Source organism: Mixophyes fleayi, chromosome 3 (genome assembly GCF_038048845.1).
Source record: "Mixophyes fleayi isolate aMixFle1 chromosome 3, aMixFle1.hap1, whole genome shotgun sequence".
Taxonomy (NCBI): Eukaryota; Metazoa; Chordata; class Amphibia; order Anura; family Limnodynastidae; genus Mixophyes; species Mixophyes fleayi.
The window spans coordinates 133,884,253-133,906,334 of record NC_134404.1 but is presented as its reverse complement, the minus strand read 5'-3'; the positions used below and the strand labels follow the sequence as shown (position 1 = coordinate 133,906,334).

General features: G+C 39.1%; 1 protein-coding gene and 1 long non-coding RNA gene across 3 annotated transcripts in view; one reads left to right on the top strand and one right to left on the bottom strand.

Annotated features, from left to right (window-relative positions):
• LOC142144026 (uncharacterized) overlaps positions 1-22,082 on the bottom strand; it is a 995,146-nt gene that overhangs the window by 757,857 nt on the left and 215,207 nt on the right. The window lies entirely within an intron of this gene.
• The window catches only part of DIS3L2 (DIS3 like 3'-5' exoribonuclease 2), a 216,220-nt gene that overhangs the window by 86,927 nt on the left and 107,211 nt on the right, over positions 1-22,082 (top strand). Inside the window, exons 8-9 of the mRNA XM_075202357.1 lie at positions 8,163-8,254; positions 15,528-15,775. Of these exons, the coding sequence (XP_075058458.1) occupies positions 8,163-8,254; positions 15,528-15,775 (340 nt within the window). The remainder of the gene's footprint in view (positions 1-8,162; positions 8,255-15,527; positions 15,776-22,082) is intronic.

Genomic DNA, 22,082 nt, shown 5'->3' with positions numbered 1-22,082 from the left:
GTAGCCAGAGCCATGACTACTACTGTGGGAACTTTAAAGTGGTTCTGGGAAAAAAAAAAAACCTGAAAGTGGCCTCATATAGATGGGACCAAGTCTATTGTAGGTGTGGCCAACATTAGTGCTATGTTTACCATGTGCTAACCCTGCCTGCTTTTATGTGATGGTAGTTGTGTCTGGGAAGTTCTTGCTATTGTATGTAGCCTGTCCACTATCGTATAGTAGGTTATTCTAACTGAGGTCTTATCCCTGTCAATCTCCCACAACCTAGCAGTATAAAAAAAGAGAGGGGGGAAAAAAAAATCACGTTGCCTCTGCCCAGTGACTGATCCAGGGGGGCGTTTGGGGCAACCCTCCCCTAGCAGCAGTGACGGCTCACTGATCCCAAAGGCTGACAGACAGGCAGAGAATCCTGTCTGGCCGCGCAGATTGTGTTATCTGCTTACCTGTCAGCCCTACTAACATCAGTATAGTGAGCTGCCGCTGGAAGCCCCATGTTTCTATTGAGAGAAAAGGGGACGGGGCACAAATCGAACCCCCCCTACCTGTATGCAAAACTTTAGGATTTCACAACCATGTTTGTTATCAGTGATTATTTGTAAATGCTAGCATCAGCAATTCCAAAAATAGAAATGCCTTTTCTGTTTGAATTAATCGGAAATACGCCTTGCAAAATGTATTGCAAGACAAAGCAGGTATTACATTGGTTTGAATGATAATTTGTCCAATATTAGTGATGGATGTATAATGCAGAGAGCATGCCATAATATACAGAGGGCGGGTAGAGCGAAGGAAGGGCTTCCCACCGCAGCGTGTCAGGAGGGGCACCAGAGGAACGCCTTTCCTCTTTTTTAAAATGAAAAATAAACAAGCAAAAAGAACTATAGCGTCGTCACGGATCGCCCACTCAAAAAGAGAATTAAAAAAATACATTAGGAGGCCTCTTGAGTACACCGGTCTTCTGGGAAAAGTCCCACTAATGCTTATGCCCAGGCCACTGGTATTAGCTCTAATATGCAATCAGTGTGGTCAGTAACACTTTTCTGTTTTTATTTTTGCGTTTGAGGTTTGTATATATGTGACAGTTCATTAACTTCCACAATATCATAAAATCGATTACTACGTAGTAATATATTGTCCGCCTTCAAATAACTTTTGATGTACAGATGTCCTCATTTAACTATCCTCAAATTCCGAAAAGGATCCTCTTGAGTGAGACCAGAGATTTAATACGTTCTTCATCTAGACTGTCAGACAAGCTGCAATACATTGTACATCCCCATAGTACATCCTCTGGGTGGCCTATGTACCTCTGTCAGTTCATGCAGTACATTATTATCCATTTTTGGTCCGTGACTATTCCTGCTACACCTCTGTGTCACACCTTGAAATGCAATTTTGATGATCCATAGAAGGGTAGCAGGGGCTGTTGGTGCACTGTAATAATTAATAGCTTCCGCTGTAAAAGGGGTACCCCCTTGTATAGTGAAAACCAGTTCCTAGGATGGTCAGCACAGGATTACGGCCTTAGTGGGCCTTCCCTTCCTATAGGCTATCGGCACTGAAAAGCATGGTGCTTTTCAGTGCTTGGCAATGCTTTTCAGTGCAAGGTAACTTGGTACTATATGGTACAGTATAGTAGCACAAATGGTCACAGTATAATAGACAGGGAACCCTAATTACCCCTACCCCAGGGTTTCCCAAACCCAGTCCTCAGGGCTCGCTAACAGTGCAGGTTTTCCATATCTCCTTGCTGGATCACAGGTGTATTCATTACTGACTGACACATTGTAACAGATCTACAGGTGGTCCTAATTATGTCACATGTGATCCAGAAAACCTGCACTGTTAGGGAGCCCTGAGGACTGGGTGTGGGAAACCCTGCCCTACCCATTATATCTAAATGGTAAATGGAGCCCACTCGTGGTTTTCATATTTTAATTAAAGTGATGCACAATAAAAATTTTCCTTCTTCCTCGATTCTAAGTAGACCGTGTACACAGAGAGATATACATGAGGCGCAGTGCCATTATAAACAAGTAACATCTGCCATCTGAAATCGGTATTGCATATCCAGCATAGAATACTAGCTTGTGATCTGGAGGACATATGTGTACTGCCCTACTGCAACTTTTTAGTAAATACACTGCTTTACCTATCTTATGTGGTCTTCAATAATTGCATGAGCAGGCAGAGTTGAATCTTTCTGCTTTGCCCTGAGATACAACAGTGCTTTCTGCTTTGGATACAGTTGTATTAAGAGCAGCTTTGCATTGTAATTTAGGACAAAGGAAAGAAACAACGGACTGTTCATATAAACAAAACTACAGATAAAATAAGGGCTAAGAGGTGGCCCTAGTGCCGTATGTTGCCCTTCGAGCCTTCACCCGTATCCGCCAGCTCCTTGCGGCTTTTTTAGAATTGTTTTAGCTTATAACACTTGTGTAAAAGGCCTGCTGGTATGTTTAGTACAGGATGCATTCTCTACCTTTTGATTTAAATGTATCGTTTTAGCTTATTACTTGGGTAAAAGCTATAACGTTTTGAAGGTTAGAGGCCCCCTCTTGTGGACCCTGAAGTTTCAGGTTATCTATTACTGATGTAGATAAAGAAATGTCTTTTAGAGAAAAGTTCATTAGGACATGTACAAATTAACGTAGGAAACCTCTTAAAAACACCAGAATTGACATTTTTAGTTTTTATGTTCTGTTTTTTTGCACCCATCAAGGTTCAATTAAATAAGATTATCTATAGTCCATGGAGACATTTGGGCAGTCCAGGGGAGGTTATTTTACGCAGGCTCAAAGCTTTGTAGTGCCACGGTTGCAGGTAAGATAGTAATTATTTTGCAGTTAATAACTGCATTTGAGTGATCATTATAAAAATCTGATCTTCTTTCCAAAATGTCTATGGTTTATAGGTCATCATGTTCCAGCTTTTAACAGTTTATAATATACGTTTATTGCATGTATCCTGTGTCCTGATTACATAATTTCCTTACATGTTCTATGGTGAACCCCCTTTGGAGTCAGTCCTGCTGCTTCTGTGTCTGAAATTAAATGCATGTTCACAGATAAGGCACAGCTCCAGCAGAATTTGTATATCCATGCTGCAGGAACTGAACTATTTATAAGTGAACAATAAAGTGGCACTTTGCCTGAGGTGTGGCCTTTTAGGAAATGATAGATGCCAGCAGGGTACATGATTGCCTAAGTAAGGGTGGCCTCACAAGAGACGGATATATAATAGGTTGTCAAACTGTAAGATAACAGCCCCAAGCACAGTTCTACCAGCGTAAACGTGCTTGGCTGTGGCTGACAAACGTGTGTCTTGTCTTAGGGTTGGGCATGTAACTGTTACAAGTTGTTTCTATTAGTGTTCTAACTGTATGACTGTTAGATCATGCACCAGAGCTGGAAATAGAAAGATTTTGTTAAACTTTATGCTCTCCTCCCCTGGATGCTCTGCTTTACTGTGAATAATGATTCACAGTGAATGTTTTCTTAGATATTTATCTACCTGACCTCTGAAAGACATCATTAAACTGTAATGGCAAACTGAAATTTCAAATCTTGTTCACACACATGTGCGGGGGAAAAATGGGTAAAAGCACAAGAAAACCAGCATGCCGCTTTCATACTGCCGCCCCTTCAATTTCCCGGGTTTTTCAAGCTGAGATTTTGCAGAGGCACAGAGCGTCCCAGCTCAGAGACCTCGTTCACACTGCACCTTGGACCCGGGAATTTTCCTGGTCAACCCCATTCATACTGAACACGGATCTGCCCTGTCAATAAGTGAGTCATCACAAGATGAGCTTTAATTGGCTAAAATATACTGGGGTCATTTAAATGAGAATATTTTTTTTTTTACACACAAAGTTGAGGCCAAAGTGAGTAGTGACTGTTCACAGCATTGCTTTAATCATGGCAACTATTGGGTAGCCCAGAGTTCCTGTTTTATTGCGTTTAGTTGCTGTTTTATACAGCAAATGAGAGCTTGATACAGCTGCACAGTATCATTTCAGGAGAAGTAGGGAACAATTTCTGGCACAGAGGGAGAATACTCTGCATCTGTATATGCACAGGAGGAGAGGGCCAGAGTCCCAGACACCCAATCGGTTGCTTTATGTGAGACCCGGTTTGAAAAACTCGTGTCTCACCATTCATTCTGCAGGCTAACCAGGGCCGACACGGGAATTACCCCACCAAAAGTCCCGGGTCTAAATCCCAGGTTTTCAGACCCGGAATTTTTCACTAGCACCGTTCATACTGCGCCTAATCCCGGGTCGTCTGGGCTTGACCCGGCAAAAACCCGGCAGTATGAATGGGGTATTAATGAACTCCGCTCTGGTATCTCCCAGAGGTGACAAGTGGCAAGTGCAGGGTGCATCAAACTGCATCTCTGTGGCTGCCAATCCTAGCAAAGTGGGTGGGATCTAGAAGAAGGTGCTGCTCTCCCGGAGCTATGAAATTCCGTAGTCTCCCAGACATTCCAGACAGATGGGTAAGTGTGTGTTTTAGTGCATTGTCCATGTGTTTTTTTTAATTAGTTGAGTATTTCTTGTACAATATATTCTCTTGATAAAAGCTCATTTGTTAATGCATAAGAAATGGGGCATGTCAATTTATAAAAAGCACAAAAATAAAAGGTTTGAACGAGCCCCCCTGTTAGAAAATCTAGTGCTAAGTAGTCTAGTTATTAATTTGTTCTTTTTAGTTGTTTCTGTTGCTTCTTGTAGAATGCCACAGCTAATCCCACACCTTTTTGTCTTGTAGTGATCTATTTGGGCAGTTTGAGTGTTTTTGAAAGTGAAAACTCAATTTGAGAGGGTCTTTCATGGTTAAGTGCAAATATCACCTTTCTGTTTCTGTCCTATTGATAACTGTTAGCCTCCCATTTTTACTGGCTAGGTGGACACCCATTTCAGTCGGTCGGCCATTTGGAGGCTAAACCATATCTGAAACTGTTTCAATTCAAACCTTTTATTTTCCTAAGGTGGTCACTCCCCATAGCCGGAGCCAGAGGCCTGCTACATGCAGTAGATTTAACTGGGGCTCAGCCAGTCCTGATATACGGAATTTGCAAATTTAGGGGGGAATTCAGTTGCCATCCATGTGGCCCGCAAACATCGCACCACACACATTGCCGTCGATTGTGATAGAAATTTCGTTCCTCTTCCCTTGCAGCACTATGGGGTGGAATGTTTGTTTTTGAGTGTCAATCTCATTATTTTTTTAAAAATATTAAAGTTATGTTTTTATAATGAATAAATTTGTTATTTCACAGAATTCTTTTATTTTTTGAGATGTATACTGTGCTCCTTTTAGTTTAATGGTGCTTTGTATTTTGGGTACCTGGATTATCCCATACGAACAGCAGTTTTTGCACCCTTAATTTATATTTAATATAAGACCATTTGTGGTTTGGGTGGGTGGTTTTTTTTTTTGTTTCCCCCCGGCGTGCGCTCAATTGTGGGATGTTTTTTAAATTTGCCTCAGTCACTTTCTTTAGGGACAGTCTCTAATGAAAAGGGCTATGATTTTCACACACAGATAATCTGTTTCTCAGTAACATTTTATATAAATTTGGGTTTTTATCCTATTAATAAAATTTTACGATTTTAATAGAGATGATCAAAATAAGTGGGTTTGTGTATTGAATTTTTATCTTTCTAAGGTGTAAGAATCTTGTAAATTAAAAATTTTTGAAAAATCCTTTAAATCTAGAACTTGTATACAGTACAGTTAGAAGATGGCATCAAAGTAAGTACAGTAGACTAACACTTACAATAGGACAAATAGAATATTTATAGTTATTAAACTGGACTGTCAGTAGGGGTAATAGACAATCCCATAGATTGTAAGCTTGCAAGCAGGACCCACTTACCTCTCTATGTATTACCCAGTATTGTTTTATTAATGTTTGGTCCCAATTGTAAAGCACTACGGAATTTGCTGGCGCTATATAAATAAATGTCGATGATGGAAAACCAACATATCAGTCTCTATATATTAGTAGAATGGATACATATTACTGTAGTCCTTTCACACAACCAGCCCACTTTTAATCAGGTGTTCCCGTCTGGCGGCTGTGGCACAATGCAGGATTGAAATGCTGACCACATGCATTATCAATAAGATCTGCTAAGCTTTGACTCCACATCACATGAAGAGCCACACTGGGTTGTTCTCTCACTGCCTAGTACATGCTAAATAAAATAAAACATACACTATATTAATGCTTGGTACCATTGGTGCACATTGAGTTGGTAACCCAGATGACTTGTATTTTATATATGTAACATAATTAAATGCTGACAAATTTGGACTTGTATATCGCTTAAAATGCATCTATTAAGCGGTTCCTGCACAGTTAGGCAGTTGTATGTTTTGCTCCATCTGAAGTGTATCAAAATATAACAAAACACTATACTGTACTTCAGTGTACATCAGTTCACTTCAGGAACAGTCAGAAGCCTTCCTAGACGAACCTTGGCTAAGCTTTCTTTTTGCTTGTAGTCTTCCCTACTCACTGACGGCTCACCAACTTATGGAGTCTTTCTGACCAGGGACCATCTTGAAAAGCCCACTGCAGCAAAAAGTCTCAAAGCTCACGCTGCGGTTCTCTAAATCTCTTCACAGGCAAAACATCTTCGACATTCCGTACTTTAATGCACTCTTCTTCTATGGTAGTTACCACAACCATTAGAGACTCTTATCACATGATGCTGGTGAAGCATACCTCTGTCTGGCAATGTGCTCCTCTTCCCTGATAGGACAACAGCCTTCCCAGCGGACCTCTGGTTGCTTCTGATGCAGACGCTCCAATCAAGGTGCTTTTAGCGCATTTCCAACTGGCTCACAATTTCGGAGTGCTGTCACCATCCCCCCTTCTTTTTAGCCTTTCAACAACCACAATACTTGGCTCCTAGTTCCTTTTATTGTTTCCCCCTAGCAGGTTCACAGAGATGAGAGTCTCTACTCTACTCCTCCTCCCGGCGGGTGTGCTTTGCCTCCTTCAAGATGTAGACTTAGTTCTATTTGCTGCAGCACCATAAACCGTTCCACGTGGTTATACAGACCACTTTTGACAGGTTCAATTACTATATCTTAAGCTGCAACCTTCAAATGAAAAATACCAGTTTTAGTCGTGTATGTGTTTGTGTATATTTATTTACATTTCTTTCTGTGGACCGGAGTTGCCCGGATAATGTTCCTATGCACCCTGTATATATTTACTTGTCCGGTGGGTAGTTTACTACCATTCCTGTGTTATCTGCATTTGTGACTAGTTTTAAAAGAGGTTATTCAAAAAATTATTTTCATGATTTTTAGGTCATTGTTAGTCTAGTAAACCTGACATACAACTTTAAAAGTCCTCTCTTCAGCACTCGAAACCTGATGGTGTTTTTTTGGAAATACTTCAGCACTACTTATGTGAGTGCGAAGGTTAATGTGTAATGTTGTTTTTATCTATTAAAAAGATTATGCAGGAAAGGCTGTTTTTCCCAAATTGTACTGTAACCTGATAGAGATGAGTTATGGTGATTTGAATGACTACAAAGGTGGTTTAGACCATTTGGCAGAAAAGTCAGAATGTTACTAAGTGTCTGGCTCTTTAGTGGAACATGTGAATACATTTGATGAGCTTTGTTTAAATGAGGTGTAGCCGCATTGGAAGTGTTCTTTGGCTACTTAAATGAATTTAATAGTGTTAGAACTTTACCCATGTTTTACTTCATTGTCTCGCATACAGTGTTGTTCCACGAGGTTGTACAGACCATTGTTGAAATATGCACTTATCTTGGGGTATGGTATTCCCTTTCAAATGTAGCTTTGGTTGAGATCCAATAATGTGCCACAGAGTGTGTGCATAATGTATATACATATATAATTGTCTATGGTTGATGCCACTAGATATTTGACTTACTCTGTACTGAAGGGGTTACTTTCCCATGCAGAGGGGAGTCCCATAATCCTGTCTTTGTCAACCAATTCTATACTAAGAATGACGCCTAATGCTGTAATTATTAGTTTACCTACAAGTCAAATAAATTATATTGTGCTGGTCGCGAATTATGTACAAAACAATAACTTCATTAAAACACATTAAGTTATGAATGTTTAACGTGTTTTTTTTTTTGTTTTTTTTTCTTTAAACTAAAGATATGCCAGAGAAGGGTGCACAGAAGAAAGTATCTGCTTATCAAAGTGACCCAAGCCCTCCGTCAGACGATGGCCTTCAGAAGACTGCAAAGGTAGAATGTGCTTGATGATATATTTTAAACAAATACTTTTTCTAATCTTAACTTCTATCCCTACAACCAGCTAGTAGAACATACGCGTCAATGCCCCTTGTCCTAGTGTTGGCAGCTGACAAAATATGTTTATTTCTAAAGCTAGTTGCAGGTTTCATAGAGCTGTGGCATGTGATACACACTAATCACTTATACACAAGACACAATAACATTTCACACCAGTTACACTCTGATCACTATACTCTGGTCACTGTCACATTAATATTACACCTGATGAGTATAATGACCTCTTATATCCAGCTGCTGGTGGTCTTTGTAAGAGAGTCTCTCTCGGGGTAGTAGATTGTTGGGTTACACGCATAAACATACTTCGGTGTCTCCCATTTTCCTGCAGACGAACTTCACTGAAAATTTCCCCCATTTCCCAATCTGCCATGTTTACTTCAATTTCTCCCCCACTGAAATTTAAGATTTGTCCTCTATGTAGGCGCCATTATTTGTAGGAGAGGTTCTCAGATGATCTGCTACCTGTGAACTTCTAAAACCTCAGAGTAGACAGAGACTAAGTTTATTTTAATTATAATTTTTTTGGTGGGTGGACAGTGCCTGCTGATGTAATAAATTTGACTGCCTTAATGTCACTTCTATTACAGTGGTATTACTATGGGACGGGTATGTTGTCCGTCATATATTTGGGAGTGATTCTGACTGAAGCGTTTCGGACACTCGTACAATGTGTGCAAAAGGGTAGCCCGGTTAGATTGTTTATTTCGGCAGCTGTTTATGGTGTCAGGAAATATCTTGGCGAGCCTGGGAGGAACTGGGTATCAGTCATAGAATAACTGTGCATATAAATTACTTTAATACATAAACTTTTGTTTTTCTCTTCGTTCCATATTTCTGCCCATTCTTGTTAGTCTAATGTTTTCCCCAATCTGCTTCTCAAAAAAGTTTGTGGGCTCGAGAGATGGAAGTTGTTGTTGGTGGAATTCAGAGTTCTGTAGATGTTAGAAAGTCATCTTCGGTAACAAGATTGTTGGGGAATGTGACGTTCCCCATTAGCCAGTGATGAAAGACTTGGAAATGGATGTTCAGGGGAATTAATGGATATGCATGGCGATTGGTTTGGAACAATTCTGAATGGCCTAATTCTAGTGTCCCATATGGAAAGTGAGAATGCTGTGGGGGATGAGCTTTTATTGCTAGTGCTCCTTGTTCCAATGTAGTGAGAAGATGCACTTAAACTAAACATCCTAAACTGTCTGCTTCACTGTGTAACTCACTGTGTGTAGGGTGGGGTGCAAAGGTTACGCAGTGCACCTCTGTGTCAAACCCTGGCTAGCTGAGGGGCATGGGTGTAAATGACCAGGGGTTTCCTGCACATGCAGGTGTTTCTCTGTAAGTAGTGGGCCACAGGACGGATGTCACTTTGTGAAAGAGATGGTCTGGCGCCCAAATTATTGTGACTCTTATTGCACCGCACGACAAACTGAACTCTTTATTTACACTCCTCTCCCTCCAGCACAATAATCATAATGGTTGCAGCAATAAAGAAATATATACAGCTCCTTACTCTCTCCAGCATAGTTCTTAATGAGTAATATGAATATGATTGCAAATATATCTCCTAACTCCTCCTACATAGTTCTTAATGTTATCTAGATGTAATATAACATAATTAGCATGTCTGTTACACTCCAGTACTCCATACTTCACTGCGGTTCACCCCTTCTCTGCAGGGGCATTCTCATGGATGTAAACAGGGAGGCAGCTTCCCCAATGCAGTTCTGACACCCTGTAACTCAACTACAGCTCACCCCTCCTCTGCGGCGATGATTTCTCCTTTGGGTTCTAACTCTTCTCTCTGTGTATGCACAGCCCCTGGATCTGACACTACAGCTACCAGGCCTCTTGCAGCTACCTTCTCTACTAGGGTCTCATCCATGCAAAGTATTCCCTCTCTCTCGCTCTTGCGGTTCCCTTTAGTGATGTAGGGTTCTCCCCCTCTCTGGGATTGCTGCATGCAGTAGTGTGGCTGCATACACAGAGGGGAGGAGTCCCTAATCCCAATTTCTCTTTTGAGGTCCTTCCCCTTATGGACTCCCCCACTCTTGCTTAGGGGACAGTAGAGACTGTCTCTAGGCAACAGCCGCCACTCACCCGCTCCTGGGCAATGTTGGGGAACCCTGGAACATCCACCTCCACTGTACAAGGTACCCAGTTTTTACATCGGCTCTGATAGTCCTGTCACAGTAATTACCAGGTTCTCTTGGTCACAGCGGTTCTACAGCTACTCACAGTTCAGCCTCTGTCGGTTTCCAGTATACACAGGCAGGAATCAGTGTAGCTTTCAGATTTGCAAGCAGGAGTAAAATCCCTTTGGCTATAACAATCTTCTCTAGTGTTCTCTCTACCCCTCTCTGGGTTTCCCACAACTCGACATCTGCCTCTTTGCTACAAACCTCTCTCCAGGGGTCTCTGCTCTGGGGACTCTCTCCTTTTGTACCCAACAGTTGGGAGTTAGATGGTTATGGAGAAAGTTCTGTTATTGTGGATTCTGTGGCCCGATCTAAAATGATGGGTGAAGCCTAAAGAATATGAATGGAGCAAACAACATTCAGAAAATTGCAAGGTTAGTCATGTTTGGGAGCATTGCAAGTGGTTATGTGGTCTCTGACTCTGAAAACTGAAACCATTTTGTTCCAGTTACATTTCAAGTTGGCACAATTGATTAGAAGTCCTTAGTGTTTTCTCATATAAAAACCCCTTTTCCTGATATTCTTTTTTTTCTTTTTGAGTGTATTGTGTTCATGGAACTTGGTGAGGAGTCAGCAGGTTATGTACAATCAAAGCTGTGTTTAGTTTTGTGTGTGGGTTATATTGAACCTGGTGTCTTTGTTTTAGTCAATCAAGACTGGTGACATTGTTTCCTCACACTCCTTGCTCTGGTGTTTCTCTGGAATTTGATTTATACATTGAATTTCATTGATTTCTCACACAGCACTATTTTGTACTTCAGGAATTTCGTTTGTTACATATATACTACTTATGCACTGCCTGAAATCCTTTGCATTATATTTTTAGTGCATAACTTATGATCATGTGGTTTAAGAAGCTTGTGATAATGAAGACTGTGGGCTGCCATTCGCTTGAAGCAATGATTTTTGTTTTTCCCCTTTACATTTTGTTGCTAGCATCACCCATTTACATTTTGGGTCTTTAGATAGCGAAGTTCCCAGCAATTCCTGAATGTCTCTTGACTCTGTAGATTTCTGTGGTGCAGGAATAGGCAGCAGTCTTTATAGAGCTGCACATTTTGATAATTAGTGGTGTGTTACTGAGCCAAGTGTGTGCATGAAAAAAAATGTAGATGTTATATTCGGCATGCTTTCCCTCTTCTGCGGCAGAAATACCCCTCTCAACATGGCAGACAGTGACTGATAAACTAGCAGACTTGCTTTGCCAAAGTAGGTTCATACACAGAGGGCAGGGCCAGATGTTTCACTGCATTTGTTCAGGGGTTTGTTTTTGTTTTGTTTTTTAGCAAAAAGAACAGTTTTTTTTATTTGCCATATTCAATATAAAATACCAAATAAAAACTGTAAAGTTTCAAATGATATATACATCAAATTTCCTATAAACCTGTAACACAAATGTATTCATGGGCATAGGTAAGATCAACAGGAGCAATTCCAACATTATTATATAAACCTTGTTATTTAGTTTTGGGTTTTTGTTTTTTTTTTTGTTGTGTTTTAGAGGAAAAAGGCAATGAAATGATTGAGTGGGAACGTAAAGGCTTGTGGACATGGGTCAATCAGGAAGGATGTTAAAAAATATATGTTGGTGTAGTACAAACCCAATTCATTTAAATACAGTCCTTTTATATTCTTTTGAACCTTGAAATTCCAGCCAATTATACGAGGTAACATCGGAGAATTTGCATGTTACGGAAGAATGTACTACTATTACAAATACTTGAGACACTTGTCTAAGATCTTGATTGGATGGTATTGAGCAGTTTTCTGTAACCTGGATTTGTTGTCTTGCATTATGAAGTTGGGGGTAGGAGTGTTTTGTATTTGTGGATTTATGTATTCCATCAATCTTACATTTTGCAACTTGGTAGTAAAGCTCTGTGTGGGTTATTTGCATTACCCAGTGGGATTATGTTGAAGTTAGTGTGTACTAATTGATACAAGGTTTCTCATTTCCCAAATAAGTGTAGTAATTAAACGCTGAAATGTTTTTGATAATAGAAGGCGTTTGAAATAAATTTAATATCCTGAGCAAAAAACATTTTTGCTCAACATTATTTTTGCCACTCCACAATGGTCCTGGATAGCTTTAATACAGTTATCCATAAGTGTTTGTAGTATTGGGATAAGGTTCAAATATTTGGAAGTGTTTATTCCTAGATATTTTTCTGAACCATATTTAGGTCACCTGTTGCCACTGAATTGGATAACCTTTACTAAACCTAAGAGCCTCTGTCTTGCAGCAATTAAGTTCAAAAGTATACTACATTTTTGTATCTCATCCATGAAAGCAGCCAGTGAAATATGTGGAGATGTCGCAAATATTAGGTCATCAGCATAAAATCACAAATTAAATTGTCGCGGCTAGGGATACCCATTATGTCAGAATACAGGATTGTTACAGAGACTAAGGCCATATTGCACAGTACGAGCAACTGTGGAAAGAGGGTGTCCCTGCCTATTAAGATGTAGAAAAGTTATCAGAAAGTGTGCCATTTTATCTTTTGTGCGGGAAGAATTTGTGTAAAGTACCAATACCTAGTCAAGGAAGGGAGTCTGAATACCGAATTGCTGTACATAGTTTGAATTGAGTCTGATTGTTCCCACATTTATTGACAACCATTGGTTACATATCTGCCAGTTTACAGTGATGAATAATGTTATGGAGTTTGCCTGTATATCCTCTATCGTCTCTACATGATACAAATCGTACAAATCCTTACTTATTTTGGTGAGAGAGGCAACCCATTCACGGTTCAACCCATTCACGGTTCAACCCATTCACGGTTCAACCCATTCATGGTTCAACCCATTCACGGTTCAACCCATTCACGGTTCAACCCATTCACGGTTCGAGCATTACAGCAACATGTGTAGACTGAGCTTTATGGTGGGAGGGAATGGTGAGGACGAATGGCTTTAAATGGCCATAATGTAGAAAAATTTACGTGTGGCTCCTACCGTATGTAACATTTGAGTTTGGCACACTAAGGGCAAGTGCACTCTTACTGTATCAGGAGTTGTTCGGAGTCCTTTGAACACTATTGAATCTCAATGTGCAGGATCTAAAGTCAATCTCTAGAAGTTACATCTGCCAATAAATTGGAGTGTGGTCAGTCCATATGATAGGGGCATAGAAGGTATTATCCTCCATATTGGGCTTCATAATGTTCTTGTAGCTGTTGGCTATGGAGTACTAGTTTTTTTTTTTTTTTTTCCGTTATTAATTTTGTTTGAGAAACACCCCAACAGTAGGTGTATTTACTCTTTAGACAACTACACTAGGGGTCAATACACCTTTCATAAAATTTTATAAATGCTCAGCGATTCCCTTCAAACATGAAGCTTATTTGTTATAGGGTAGCTGAGTGTTTGAGAACGTGTATGTGTGGTTAAATTATAGTCATTGGATCTCTCACTTGAAAAGAAACCTCTTTTTACGTGAAATACAGGTCTCCATTTTTACTAATAGATGATACAAAAACTATTTTCCTATGTAGACGGGTATATCTAGAAGAAATGTTTTTTTTTCTATAAATGTTCTACCTTTTTTCAGGGTGTATACACTCTAAAGGTTTTATATTTTACAAGAATATTTGGCCCGTTAAAAATAAGAAACATAAGTCCCAGACAAGTTTTATTATGTCAAAAAATTACCAGAAGACATTTCAGAGAATAGATTTACACTAACTTAATTTTAAAAAGTTAAGAGAAGGGGCATAAAAAGGGTGTTGGGCAAGGGGTTTAAATAAAGAAACCATACCTCATGCTGCCGTAGAGTGAGTTAAACCCCTCTCAAATTGCCCCTATATTGCCATACTTGGATCCCAGTTGTGAAACGTGATATTTGGCTTGTCTTTTCTTCACTTGATCCCTGTTGCCATTAGGCTCATAATTGCCTTACAATATCTGTACCTGCGCAAGGGACTATATAGGGAGATTTATATTTGAGAATATGAAATTCTGCAAAAAATGTGGTAGATCTCATTGATATTTTGACCATTCCATGTCACCTGCAAGCAGAATGGAAATACCCATCTGTAATCCAAATTGGCTTGACGTGACTCTATGCCCATCTAGATATTTATAGATTTGGAGCTCTGGCACTTTATAGGATGGCTTAACGGACAGTAAATTCATACAGGTAGCAAGCCACATCTTTGTGCTTTTCAACAGCATTGCACATAATTTTAAGAACTGAGCAGTTTCTTAAGATTGATTCTTAAAATCTTAATGGGTTCAGGTATATCTGACACCAGCAAGGTTGCAAAAATCACTGTCTTTTGAATCTGAAGTATTAACCCATTTATTTCCGTACGGAATTAAATCTACAGCCCCCTTTTCTCAATGTCCTCTAATGAGAACGTTCTCATTCTTGAAATGTCTCTGCTTTCTGATCTGTGTAGGAAATAAAGATGCAGAGGAGCTTCAGCTGTCTGTAATGAAGTGAGATGGTAATACTTGGTCCTCTCCAGAATAATGTATTTTATAGTCAAGGCTTTCAGAAAATTGCAGTTTTGGCGTTGAGGCTTCTAACGTAGCAGTTTGTTTCAGTCAAAATCTACAGATTTACCATAGCTGCCACATGTTGTGTTATTTGGCATTAAATATTCGTTTACCAATTTGAACTTTGCAGTGTAATTGAACATTGTTACCCTTTTAATATCCATATGTATTTGATCATGTCTCTTGTAAAATGTATTGTGCTAAAGTCAAAGTTCACATAGCAGTAGCTCTAGCTGATGGCTTTAACCTTGTCCACGCAAGTTAAGCATAGATGTTGCTGGTACCTGGCTCTTGAGTGCAGTGTTCTGTAAACCATAGGTAAGGTGTCAAATACTGTTTACTTTGGCACCCAAACACCAGTACTTCACGTCTTGTCTTAACGCCGCATGTGTTTCTCAAAATGTTAGCGGGCATTTATGTTCTTAGTATTTGTGTTTTGTTTTTTTTGTAACTCAAGCTTTTCTTGCAAAATGTTTTTTGACATTTCTTTTTTTTTTTTTTGTTAATAGGTGGTTTATATATTGGAGAAAAAGCATTCAAGAGCAGCCACGGGCTTTATTAAACCAATGGCTGACAAAAGTGGGGATCTTGCAAAGAAGTATGCTTTTTTTTCACCTGTGGACCATAGACTTCCACGAATACACATTCCACTTGTGGACTGCCCAGCAGATTTTTTGACCCGACCTCAAGATTTCTCCAGCACGCTTTTCATCTGCCGTATTACTGCTTGGAGAGAGGACAGCAACTTCGCTGAGGGGTAAGAGTGTAAATTGTCAGCGAAAAAGCTAAAATTTAAATATAAGTTTGTTTTACACTACGTATAAAACTTGTAAGATTCTTGATTAGTAGAAATAACAAACCTAAACAGCTTATAAAGATTTCATTTGAAGTGTGACTTTTACAGGTCAAACGATTGTCCTTGCTGGTTTGATTGACACCTACAGGTAGAGACCTGATTGGTCTTTAATCTAAATCTGCTGTAAAGATGTATGTATCATGGTTTTGAGTTCCGATCTTACCTAAAATGAAATTTTGTGCTAATGTATAAAATAAGTGTTTTATTAGGTGAGGTTTTCTAAGAGACAAATGTGCCAGAATATCCCCAGGCCCAAGGGCAGGATTGAACAATAGGTGTTTGTTTGATGTTCCTGCTAAATTAAGTGCTTGCAGTTAATAACATCTATAGGCTCACATAAGTTTTACAACAAACATGCCTTTACTGAGGATGTTGATCAAGCATTCAGTATATAATATTAATTGGTTTCCCCTTGAACAAATTCATCGTCTTTCTGTAGGACTTAAACGAAGATCAGATCACATGTTACGTCAATCTTAAACCAGATTTTAGAACTCCTTTCTTACCAACTTATATATAAATATTTGCTCTTCAGTTATTTTTCTGTTATTTTTGCAGTTTTTTTTATAATTTCGACTTGTTTTTTTTTTTTTTTACACTACCTATTGACGCCATTAGCCTTGTAGGACTGCTAAAGTATAGCATCGCTATATGAATTCATACAGTTATGTGAGCACGTTCTGTGAATGTGCAGTTTCTGTGTTGTCAAATGACAATGAATTTAAGCTTATCCACTCTAGTTTTTAGGCTCTTTTCTTCACTCTTGTGTCCACTTTGTCTGTCTCACGAGTTCTTTAAGTGTTATTGACCTATGAATTTGGGTGCCAAACTATTGTCCTAAGATTTTTCCTGGAACAATTTGATGTTGAATACCTTGTGCGAAAGACCTATGAAAGTCCAGGCACCCTGTGTGTTCCTTATGGAAAGGCCAGTTCAAGAGCTCGTTGTTTTGTGAAAATGAGAGCAGTACTGACTAATAAGCCGCTTGGATGGAAAGAAGGTCTCGTGATCCAGGAGAGAACCCGGCATGCTTTTCACAGCTGCACTGTGAGAATTTGAGAAGAGAGGAAAGAATAATAATTATGATGATGATTAGGAAAAGTAAGTGGATCCGACATGCATGTAATTGCTGGGTTAAGGGTTACACAGAGGAAGCACCTTGGGTGCGGCTAATAAACCTCAGAAAACAGCATTGAAATTGAACAAGAATCACGATTTGCTGAAATCACAAGAGGGATTCATGCCTTCACTACTGACTGGTTCACTGTGAGTTTGAGGCCCAGATCAGGCATCAAAACTATAATGGAGAAACCATGAACACTGCAAGATCCAATCATCTGTTTTTGCATATCTCTAGAAATACGTTTTGCTGCCTTAGCAACTTTGTAAGTTTTTTTTTCAATCAAATACTATTTATTGGCTCACTGAACAGATTCAGATTGAAAGCTTTTCTGCCTTCTTTGTTAGGCATGTTATAATCCTACACACAATCCTATCCACATTGCCCATACAAACAAGTCTAAAATAGCCTATGCCAAATGAAAGTGGTGGTAAGTTTTAACAGTAGTAGTAAAAAGAAATATAGCATTGTGTTTCTAAGTATATAGCACTGAGTAGCTTTTCACCTTTACATACTCAGTCTTTACTGCTTATGAGTATATGGGGTCTGTTTCTTATATTATGATCTGACAATCACGGTTTGCTTGTTGCTGTTTTACGGTCACGATGTCTCCTCAAAGTAGTTTTACTTTTTGGCTTAATTTTCTCAACTACTGTATTCACTTTTGTAGTTTTCTGTATTTCTAGCCTTTGGGAACATTTCTAATTTAGCAGTTTTAATGTGTGCTTTTATTACCATCTGTGGATTTGTACTCGTCTTGTAATGATTCATCTTGCGTTGTTCTAAGCTGTTCTCACAAACCAAATGCTGACTACTGGGAGTAGTTAACAGAAAACAAATTTGATGACCTATTTATCAATAGTGTGCCCCATTTGATTTAATTGAACAGGGGAAAATGTATTGACACTTTTTTTTTCTTTTTTCTTCAATGTTCTACTGAAAAAAAAATTCTCTTATGTTAAGAGAGTACACTAGTATACATCAGATAGCGTGTTTTATACTGTTCAGTTAAAAACTATGCAGCAATGTTTAAAAATGTTGTTGTTTTTTTTTTTGTTTTTTTGTTTTTTTAAATGGAACACATTCACAGCCAGGATTTACTAAAACAAGAAAACAAAATAAAAACAATGAAATGTGAAATTTGCTATTCATGTGCGCTTTTTAAAAATAAAATTGGACATTATCCGTTCACATTTTCTTGACTTCATTGTGCTTAGTACAGGGTAACGTGTATGCTGCAGTCTTGTTACCTCTGTGCAAGCTATGAACAATTTCAGGAGGTTGTCTCTTTATCTACTGACATATCTATTGTTCTTTCCAGGCCTGACCATGCCTTCAATGACCTACAACATCCCTGTTGATGTCTTGCATGTGTCTTGCCATTAGGCAAAATATCCAAGCTTTAGAATTGTTCGCTGATGATCTCGCTTCAGTTAGTGTGACAGAGGGGCTCCAGCAGGAGATTAATTGATTCCGGACAAGAGGCAGCAAAACAATGGAACTGTACTAAATGGGGAGCTCTGCAAGCAGACTTGGTCATAAAATAGGAAAAGTTCTTGAACAAAGAATACTTGAATAAATCATCTCTAAATATTTATGTTGGACAAATACAAAGGGAAATATATAGAGTTGGCATCCTTTTAACATAGTATCTTGAAGACACTGTCTTCTAATGTATTTGAATGAATGTCCAAAGGTTATCTCTGTAACTGGAGTAGGAAGCACAAAGTTGTATGCAAGGAATCTCGTTACATCCAATATAATATTCTTGGGTTTTAAAATGGCTTTAGAATTTCTGTAGAATGTAAATGCCTCTGGGCTTGGATCCCAACAATGTATGTGAATAACACTGAGATGGGGATGGTCCATATAGCTTCTTCACCATTTGAAATGGTTGCTGCTGAGAGCTTGGAAAAACTAAATCTAGTATGGGTTTCCATAATCTATACATGCAGTGTAAGAATGTTTCTATGTCTCTGTGCTGGAAAAAAAACAATCTGGGAGAGGCTATTGGTTTTTCCACCTGAAAACTATTTTATGAAATTGCTATAGATAAACCTGCATTGCCACCATCCCACCTTGGCTGGCACTTGATGGAATTCCCAATGTAAGTCACCAGGGTTTTTTGTTTTGTACTTTTTGCAAACTGAAAGTTTATATATATAGCCTCATCTGTTGCAATCCAACATTTATGGTATCTGGGTTCAGTGCAATTCTTGCTTAGGCCCAGCCTATTCACAATACCCCCCCCCCCCCCACACACACACATCACTTAAAAAATAGATATTTTATGTTTAAAAAAGTGTGCCAAATTAGAAAAATGTATGTGTGTAAACTGCACTTCCTCACTTTTTTTTAAAGATCATGAGCTTCCCTGAAATGATCATGTTGTCTGTACAGTGGAGGCATCCTTAGGGTGGACTGAACTAATATTGATGACACTATAGACCAGGGGACGGCAACCTTTTTCTATCTGTCTGCCGACAAAAATCTTTACAATCCCAGGTGTGTGTGTGTGTGTGTGTGTGTTTGTTGGTCCATTATTATGATATACACACACACAAACGTTCACACTATGCCTCACTATAGTAACCCCAATACATATTATGCCTCGTAGCTGCCCCCCCCAGTTCCTTGTGTCCCTCATACTTACCTGCACTCGGCATCCTTCGTTTGAAGAGAATCTCTCAGGAAAGTAGTCATAAAGCGGGTTGCACAGTGGTTAGCATTACTACCTTACACTGGGTACATGGTTTTGATTCTGACATCTGTGTGGGGTTTGTATGTTCTCCATGTGTGAAGTGAAAAAAGAAATGGATGAAAGTAAATACAAAAGGGTGGCTTAAATTCTGAGGACAGTGGGTGTCTTCTGATTAAGTGGTGAAATCTTGTCACATGGCTAAAAAAAAAAAAAAAAAAAAATTTGGTACCACTGTAGTGTCCCCAGTCTTTCTATGACTCAACCAGAGGCAGACAAGGAGGTAGACCCTTGGGTAAGTTGTTTTGCAGCAAAGGTCTTCCAATACATGGACCTTGCCAAGCTGGCTCACATGTACCTGCAGTTCAATACCAGGAGATCTGTAGCGCTGGTTTACAGTTAGTCTCACCATGGACTTGTGATATGTCCTGTAACTTGCTCATTTGCATTTTTTTTTTTTTTTTGTTCTATTGCGATCATGAACAGAAACTTTGCAACGGTTCCCATAGTTCTGCTTCACTAAAGCAGCAGCTCCATTTCGGGCATCTTCAGCAACTGTAGTGAGACGGTTACGGAGCTCGGCGCGCCATATCAGGAACGCTTGCCGTGGGGTTGCCAACCCCTGCTATAGACCACTAACTAGAAACCTATTATCTCAAACATCAGACGTCATGAATATTAGCCAGGCAGTGCCTGTGGTTCCTATCAAATTGATATGCTTCATGCTGGTAAATCCCACAAAATTGATTCCACTGTGGGTAGGTGATTTCTTCAATTTTTAAGAAGGCTCAATTGGAGGTGTAGAAAATTAGAATGTCCACATCTTAACTGCATCTGGGAGTGCTAAAGAGATGACGGTGGGTTTCTTTTTTTATATGGTGTCAAATGTAAACGGAATTATGTGTTCTCATATAGGCAACATCTAATAACCTATTGGTCATTGAAATCATACAATGGAGTAGCTTGATCAGAAAATATAATTTAAAATACTATTTTTGTCATTTAGTTAACTCGAGTTACGAAATCTAAGTGTTTCCTTGTTTTGCACTTTAGGATATTATATGCTTTTTGTAGGTCTCATAAGTAAAACATCTCCAATTCCTTTCTGAATTTTGTTTCAACTCAAATCTGTTTTCAAATATGCTGTCCACATGAAGCGTAGTTCAGCGCAGATTGTAATTATGGGACTCCTACTAGTAGGTAAGAGTCTGAAATAATTAAGACTGAAATATTTAAGATTTAACATTCGTGATGTATTCCTTTCATGTGGCTTTGGAAGAGGTTACCTTAGTTCCCTTCAAAAGAAAAATATATCCTCTGTTTTTGAAATTATTCCTTTAAGAGTTATTTGGTTCTTATTGCCTGGCAGAAACATTGTACAGTAATTAGTTTAGCCATTTGATATAACAGATAATCCAAATAAGCTGGATGGTAGTTGTGGAACATGTGAGATAGTGGTAGAATTGTGTCCTCAGGAAAGTTACATTTGATAGACCTGGGTGAGGCCACAAAACACCAGATCATGACATACAGATCCTTCTCCAACAGTTGTAATTTTCTTGACAAGCTTTTGTTTGGGCAGGAATGTTATGTCTTATTCCAAGCAAGTTAAGAAGGGATGAAATCACATATCAACTTCATCCGGCAAGCCCATGGCAAACTTTATGTAAACTGCTAACACGCTGTCCAGGTTTTCTTGTTCTCATTGTCAAATCACAGGTTTGCAAAGACATGAGCTGAATAAGTCCCAACTAGTTCCATCAGTCTTCCACAGCTTTATACACTTGTGCACTCGACTTGATCTCTGTTATAATAACACTTTGTGTTTATGTAACTCCTTTCAGCTTTATATTCCTTTCCAGTTCTGCTTCTGAAACATTCATGCAACCAGGGATGAGGGCAGAAAGCTGTAATGTTGTTCACATTTTCAGCAAGCATAACTTACTAAGAGACCTATGGATAGGTTTGCAAATATGTTGAATGGGAAATTGTATTTGTTGCAAATAAACACAAGGTATGCACCAAAGGATACATGTTAACAGTTAAAAGTACCCATTGATTGTATGAAATTAAATGTAATTGAAATATGACAGCTGACAATGTTTTGGGTTTTTGACTTTTAATATCTAATGTCGGGGTTGTTAATGGATTAGAGAGAGCCTCAGGACACAGACCAGCAAACCCTTCCACAACCTTAAAGTCCCACGCCGTTTATAAACGCACACTGCTTATGGTTTTATTCCTTTTGTCTTTAGTCCCAGAACTTAGTGCCTAATGGGTATCCTTTTCATCGGCAACACAGGGGACATTATCTAACATACAATTTGGTTCACTTGGCTTGTTGAGTGCTGGGTACTGTGCTGTCTGTCTAGGAAGCATGTGGGTTCTCC